Consider the following 8,219-nt stretch of genomic DNA (forward strand, 5'->3'; position numbering starts at 1 on the left):
GGGAGACGAACCATGAGAGACTATGGACTTTGAGAAACGAACTGAGGCTTCTAGAGGGGAGGGGGGTGGGGGTATGGGTTAGCCTGGTGATGGGTATTAAGGAGGACACATACTGCATGGAGCACTGGGTGTTATACGCAAACAATGAATCATGGAACACTACATCAAAAACTAATGATGTATGGTGATTAACATAATAAAAAAAAAGATATAACACACAATGACTAATCATAAGAAAGCTGGTATCAGATAAAGGAGACATCAGAACACAGAACTGTATCAAAAATAAAAAAATAATTTTGGACTTTCAGTTCTGGCAATGATGGACTAGGCCCATTCCTCTAATCCTCCCTCCTGCAATTAAAATACCATAGACAACACAACAAACCAATACAGGAAAATTGAAACATAGAAAGAGAAAGGCAGAGTTCTCAAAACTTGAGGAATACATGAATTCCTTAGGTTTTCTTTTTACCTACATATAAAATGTAGGGAGCACTGGAACCCGGAACTTCCAATAAGCACAGACTTAAAAAAAAAAAAAAATCCCATAAGAAAAGCCAAAGAGGGCACCTGGGTGGCTCAGTCAGTTAAGCGTCTACCTTCAGCTCAGGTCATGATCCCAGAGTCCTGGGATTGAGCCCCACATCGGGCTCCCTACTCAGCAGGGAGTCTGCTTCTCCCTCTCCCTCTGCCCTACTCATGCTCTCTCTCTCTCAAATAAATAAATAAAATCTTTAAAAAAAAAAAAAGAAAGAAGAAAGGAAAGAAAAGTCAAAGGACTGTGAAAAGGCGTCTCTAGCATAATCCAAAAACTTTCTGACAATACCTATCCTACCTGAGCCAAACACCAAGAAAAAAAGTGCACCTCTACCCATATGTGTCAGTAGGGCTGAAAAATAATATGGCAGTGAAAACTGGCCCTCCAATTCCCCCATCAGAGTGGTGCTGGTGAAACTAAGAAGGGAACTGAACTTCCAGTCTGGAAGTAGTAGTCACAATGAGTCAAAGATATCTGCTCTCATCACTATTATTAAATATAATGCTGGAAGCCAGAGCCAGCACAAGAGAAAGAAATAAAAAGCATTCAGACTGGACAGGAAGAAGTAAAATTGTCTCTATTTGAGAATGATATAATTGTCTATGTAGAAAATTCCAAGAAATCTATAGAAAATCTAAATCAAAAAGTACATTGAATAAGATTGCAAGATATCAGATAAACATATAAAAATCAATCATATTTCTATATACTAGTAACAAACATGTGGAAACTAAAATTAAAAACAATGCTATTAAAAATCATTCCAAAAAACATGAAATATAAATGCATAAATCTAACAAACCATGTATAGGATCTGTATGATGAAAATTATAAATTGGTGATAAAAGAATCAAACAAGATCTAAATAAATGGAGAGACATACCATGTTCACGAATTAAAGACTCAACACAGCTATTTTATTACATGGAGCCAAACTCAATCCCTAACTAACAAAAGTAATTAGAAAAATAATACTCTACAAGTATTAAAAGTACAGTTGAATATTATGAAATGTGTAAAATAATTCAACTCCTCAATAGATTAAAGGAGAACCACATACTTAATCACCTTAACAGTTACATAACTTCACTATATACCAGGCATTTGCTAACACTCAATAACTTCTTGGTTTTGTTTTATTTTTTAGCAAAATAGAAATAGAAGAATACTTTCTTAACATGATAAGGAATATACAACTCAAACCAACAAGTAACCAAATGTTTAAAGATTAAATAGAATAGGAATTAACAATAAAAGTAGGTTTAGAATATAGATATGTCTTAATTAAACTTTAAGCAGAGGATAGAAAAATAAGTACTCTACTTTCAAGTTCCCTAACTGGGTCATTTTCATGGATGGGGAATTCATTCTGAGAATATAAATGGAATCCAAAAGAAAATCTTAACCCTTTTCAGTGTTAATGTCTCTACATTAGGGTTACATATACTTACCGATAAAGTTAATTCCTCAGGTTCAGGCTTCACAACTGATTTTTCTCCATTTTGAATGCCAAATCCATAGGTTTCTTCCAAAGTAGAAACAATCTGTGAGTGAATCAAAGAAAATTAAGTATTTTTATAGTTTAAAATTTTTATATTAAATGTAAAAAGACATTTAATCAAACATGTCAGGATGTTCTTAGCAGTGAGACTTATTTCTGCCAGTGCCACAAACTTAAATTTTCCATCTCACACCCCATCTCATATCACCATAAAGAAATGATGAGAAACAGTCCTTGACTCTACTCCCCAGCAATGGAGAAAGTCCCTATGACTCTTATTTCTGTGTTGACAGGCATGTAAAAGACTATGAATAGCATCAACTCCACTTATTACCAAAGTATTCCTCAAAATATGACTGACTCAACTTTCTTCTTTGAAGAGAAGTGGGCAAAACAGAAATGGAAACCAAAGAGCCATAAAGGAAATTCTCTGAGCTAACGCCTCAAACTTTGAGGAAATTTATATTTTGGAAATTTGACAAACTATGTTCTTTTTATATTTGTACTACTCCTCATTGTTCTCATTTGGTATTTGGTACAACCACAATTCAATTCTGGATCATTGTGCAAACAGAAACTCAGAGAAAAAGGAAATTTTTTTCCCCAACACTAAGAGCTAAAGTTTCTAAAGTGCTGAGAAGACTTAGCATAGCAGGAATAAGACTTAGAAAGGCCTATCGTTAGAAAGATCTGCTTTCAAGGCTGGCGTTGGACTGGTGTCTCAGTACTTGGATTTTAGGTGTGTGCCCATCATTCAATGATAACGGTGGCTCATTGTCCCTAAACTGTCTGCACAATGTGGTTTATGCTAAACATCTGCTTTCCTTCAGGAGTCTGGAATTTCGGTACATGCTAGGCAAAGTATCCAATAAAACTCTGGGCACTGAGTCTCTAATGAGCTTCTCCAACAGACATTTCACGTGTTGTCATAATGTGTTGTTGGAGGAATTAAGCACATCCTGTGTGACTTTAAAGGAAGAGGAATCTTGGACCTAGTTTCCTCCAGTCTTCACCCCATAAGCCTTTTCCTTTTGCTGATTTTGCTTTGTACCCTTTCACCGTAATAAATCTTAGCCATCAATAGGACTATATTTTGAGTCTAGTGCACCTTCCTAACAAATCACTAAGCCTGGAGCTGGTCATGGGGACCCCAAACACAGGGACCAACAAGTGTCTTACCATCTTCAGATGTTTGGTAATTTTCCTGATCAATTCATCTTCTGCTATTAACTCCTTTGTCTTACTTGATGGAATGGGCAAAGCATACCTTACGATGGATTCCCCTGTTGGTGGAGATCCTAAGACCATTGGTTCAAGTTTCTCACGTACTAATTTTGTACTATGTTTTTCCTTTGGTTTAGGTGACAATGGTAAATTCAACAGTCCTTTTTTGTAAGTGAATTCTGGAACATTTGCCAATTTATTACTAGCGGCTAACAGGTGTTTTGCTGGCTTCATTTTGTTATTTTACTTTGCTTCCAAATTATAGATGAAAAAATTGTATTCCTCCCTGTGAATAAAACATTAAGATTTCAGATTAAACATTATGGCAGGATTATCAATCACCATGAAGATGGTGAGTCCCAAAATCAGCTCTACAGGAATTACAAAATGGAGAGAATAATGTTCCTAACAATAAATACCAACAAAAAATTAAAAAAATAAGCAAATAAAAAATACTGTGAGATATCCCTACAAGTGGCTGAAGGCTGATTTATATATGGGCATTTAGGATGGGGGCTGAAGAGACAGAGACAGTGGCAGGAATGAGAGAATTTCTTTAGGAAACTTTAAAATTTTATTCTTACCTTTCCCCCATTTTTTTAAGGTAATATATGCCCTTTACCATTATTTCTATAGGAATAATAGCCTAGGCCCAGTAATATCAAGGCAACACCAAAGTTGGACTGAGATAAAAAGTACAGACTGGACAGGTCTTAGGCTTTCATTCTTCTACTCCTCCCTCTCTCCAAAGCTGATTAAAACTCAGGACAATGCCTTTTCCCAAAGAGTTTTTTTATTTTTTTTTTTAAAGATTTTATTTATTTATTTGACAGAGAGATAGAGAGCACAAGTAGGCAGAGAAGCAGGCAGAGGGAGAGGGAGAAGCAGACTCCCCACTGAGCAGGGAGCCCGACATGGGGCTCGATCCCAGGACCCCGGGATCATGACCCGAGCCGAAGGCAGCCGCTTAACCGACTGAGCCACCCAGGCACCCCTCCCAAAGAGTTTTAAACTATATGCTTGACCATGGGAGTTGTCTCATAGACTGACAAAATTAATATAGAATAGCATTGGTTCTCTGTTGTCTGAACTTAGATGTCTCATTGTTGTAGGTTGAACCGTGTCCCCGAAAAAAATATGTTCAAGTTCTAACCCCTGGCACCTGTGAATATGACCATATTTGAAAATACAGTCTTTGCAGAAGTAACCAAGTTAAGATGAGGTCATACTAGATTACAATGGGCCCTAAATCCAATGGCTAGTGTCATTATAAGAAAGCCATATAAGGGGGGCACCTGGGTGGCTCAGTTGGTTAAGTGACTGCCTTCAGCTCAGGTCATGATCCTGGAGTCCCGGGATCGAGTCCCACATCGGGCTCCCTGCTCGGCAGGGAGTCTGCTTCTCCCTCTGACCCTCCCCCCTCTCATGCTCTCTCTCTCTCATTCTCTCTCTCAAATAAATAAATAAAATCTTTAAAAAAAAAAAAAAAAAAGAAAGCCATATAAGGGCACCTGGGTGGTGCAGTTGGTTAAGCATCCGATTCTTGGTTTTGGCTCAGGTCCTGATCTCAGGGTCATGAGATCGAGCCCCATGTCAGGCTTTGCGCTCAGCGTGGAGTCTGCTGGGGACTCTCTCCCTCTCCCTCTGACCCTCCCCCTCTAGCACCACTCTCTCTCTCTCTCTAAATTATTTTAAAAAAAAAAAAGAAATCATGTAAAGACACCATAGAAAAACAGGGGTAAAGGTCATGTAATGACAGAGGAAGAGACTAGAGAAATGCAACTACAAGCTAAGGAATGTTAAAGATTGCCAGTATCCTTGCTAGGAAGAAGCAAGGGGAGTTCTTCTCTAGAACCTTTAGAAGGAGCGTAGCACTGCAAACACCTTGATTTTAGATTCCTAGACTCCTGAACTATGTGAGAATAAATTATTATTGTTTTAAGCCACTTACTTTGTGGTATTTTGTAATGACAGCCCTGGGAAACAAATACACACATATAATTTCCCTAAACGATGGGAGGGACATAAACTGGGGCCTGGCTTTTGACCATTTTATGATAATAGATTACCAGACAAGAGTAGCCGACACTCCCAAGGGCATATGAGCTCACAGATGAAAATAACTTGACCCTGAAAAATACAAGTTTTGCAAAAGAAAAACAACACACTGGAGGGAAAAAAAGTCCAAGGGCGCCTGGGTGGTTTAGTCAGAAGAGCATGTGGCTCTTGATCTCAGGGTTGTAAGTTCCAGCCCCACGCTGGGTATAGAGATTACTTAAATAAATACATACATACATACATACATACAAACAAACTTAAACCAAAAATACACAAACACCCCCCCCCACACACACACAGAATATTAGCAATAGAAAACAGGTACACAGGGTATTTTTTTGAAGACTTGAGTAGAAATATTACAAATGAAAAATGTAATAAACAACATAACTGATCACAGACTAATACTGCTGAAGAATAAATTGGGAAAATGGAGGATCAGACTGAGGTGTTCTGCCAGAAAGCAGCAGAAAAGGATAAAGAAATAGAAATGAAAAATAAAGATATGTAGAATTATATAAATGCCAAAAACCATACAATAGAAGATCCAGTGAGAAAGAAAATATGGACAGGAGAGAATTATTTGAAGAAATAATAAAGATAAATTTCTCAGATTTAAGAATAGTGGCACCATAGATCAAAAGTGTTCACAAAATGCCAAAAAGTAAACAGATAAACAACAAAACACAAACACAGAATGAAATGTAAGAACCTCAAAGAGAAAAATCTGAAAGATTTCAGAAAGAGTATATAACCTAAAAAAGAGGAAGAATTGAATTTCCACCAGGTTTTAATAACATCTCTCCTCAAAGGATTGATCTTGTCTAACTTGAAAGATCTTGTCTAAATTGAAAACGCCCTGGATGCAGAGTTTAGCTGAAGGATAAAAATGATGCAAAGATGAGCAGCATTTATCACACATTCTTGAACATGAATAAAGTGAAATGCATAATATATATCATCAGTAAGTATTAAGAGTTAATATCAGATTTTAAAGAATTTAAAAAATTAACAATCCTATGAAAAATGGGAATATATAGGCCTGCATTTGTTGATACCAAAAAAAAAAAAAAAAAACCACGATTAAATTTTTAGAGTAGTACCTAGTGTAGAGAGGGTCATCTAATAAATTTTAAGAGCCTGATAATAGGTATTTTTTTTATTTAGCCGAAACCATGGCAAAAGTCAGTGGCATCCTGTTAGCACATTGCTGCAAAATACAAATATTAACACCAAATAATAGACTATTTAGGAAGTAAAATAAACCAAATAATAAATATTATAGGATACATTATGAATAAAATCAGTTGAATAAGGTTTTTAAAAACTAATTATTTCTCACTTATTTTGGACACAATCCCTAAAGTAAAACACAGAAGGCACATAACAATTATTGATATAATTGTGGATTTCCAAAATGCAAATATTTCTATATGTGAACATGTATTAGGATTTTAACCAATAGATGACACAGCTGGAGAAGAATCATACACATTTTTAAGAGCTTACCAAAAAAATAGTTTAAAAATATATAATATATATATACACATGTATGTATGTATGTATGTATGTATATATAACTGGGATACAATGCCTCAAATACATATGAGAAAAACAAAGCAAAGAGAAAATACTCAAAAACTAAAATTCTATGACATTTTGCACAACTTGTCAAGACATTTTTTTAACTTGGTCATGAATGATAGAGCAAAAATATCTTATGACAACACTGAAAATTTTTATTTCATTCACAAACTATACAACAGCTTTATTGTTTTAGAAACACCGCAGTTAATTAAAAACATGGTCGCCAAACATGATTTTTAAATCATAATCAAATAAGTATTGGGAAACATTATTTGATGCCATGTCACTAAAAATTTATTTTGAAGGAAGAATGCAATGCTCTTTTGGAAACTGTTCATAATAATAATAAATATATACATTATAGAACATAAGCCAAAGTCCCCTGTTGGGAAATATTCCCTTTTTTTATATTTTTCTCATATTAACTGCGGCATAATGTTTTAAGTAAAGTTAATGTAGTAAGTGATACAGAAACCAAAATTCAATTTACAAAACTAAAAAGCATCAAAAGAATTTCAAAGAAATTATATTGCCAAAGGCATTCCATCAAAAGTGTCAGGTCTGAGAGAGAAAGACCAGCAAACAAGACTTAAGAATGAGTGACCAATGAGTCAGAAGGTAAAACCAAGAGGGGATACACAGAAAATACAGTGAGAAAAACTTATGCCTGAGCGATGATCTTTGTCAACTGCTGGTCAGGTAAGAGGAAGACTAAGAACCAACGGATTTAGCAACATGGAGGTAGGTCACTTGTGACCTAAAGTACAGCAACAATTTCAAGAGTGATGGAGGTGAATGCCTGATTGACCTAAGTTCAAAAGAGAATTGTCCAAGAGGAAGTGGAGACAGTGAATATGAATGTTAAGCACCTGAGAAATTGTGCTACAAAAGGGAGTAAAATATGGGCAAGAGGAAGATTTTTTTTGATGAGAAAAGTACCATGTTTGTATACTGTCATAGGTTAAATTATGTCCTCTCCCCAAAAATATGTTCCAGTCCTAACCCCAGAACCTGTGAATGTGACCTTATTTGGGAATAAGGTCTTTGTAGATGTAATCAAGTTAAGATGAATTCAAACTGGACTAGGGCAGTCCCCACCCCGAGTGGTGTATTGGAAGAAAAAAATAGACTTAGATACACACAGGACAGAACACCACGCGAAGGCAGAGACTGGCCCAATGACTCTACAAACTAAGGGACACCTACGACTGGCAGCAGCCTCCAGAAGCTAGGAAAGAAAAACATGGAACAAATCCTCCCTCAGAGCCTCCAGTAGGAACCAACACTGCCAACACTTTTCAGCCTTCA

The 8,219-nt window shown here is 36.2% G+C and overlaps 1 protein-coding gene across 1 annotated transcript; it reads right to left on the bottom strand.

Annotated features, from left to right (window-relative positions):
- Positions 1-1,992: 1,992 nt before the first annotated feature.
- Positions 1,993-3,745, bottom strand: LOC116629523 (coiled-coil domain-containing protein 7-like; the record flags this gene model as incomplete). The annotated part of the gene is made up of 2 exons (XM_032399789.1): positions 3,222-3,745; positions 1,993-2,085 (listed from the first exon to the last, which is right to left on the bottom strand). Coding segments are annotated over exons 1-2 (372 nt in total), but the record flags the coding sequence as incomplete, so codon positions are not given.
- Positions 3,746-8,219: the final 4,474 nt, after the last annotated feature.

The sequence above is a fragment of the Phoca vitulina genome, unplaced genomic scaffold (assembly GCF_004348235.1).
Source record: "Phoca vitulina isolate PV1807 unplaced genomic scaffold, GSC_HSeal_1.0 scaffold1238, whole genome shotgun sequence".
In the NCBI taxonomy this organism is placed as follows: domain Eukaryota; kingdom Metazoa; phylum Chordata; class Mammalia; order Carnivora; family Phocidae; genus Phoca; species Phoca vitulina.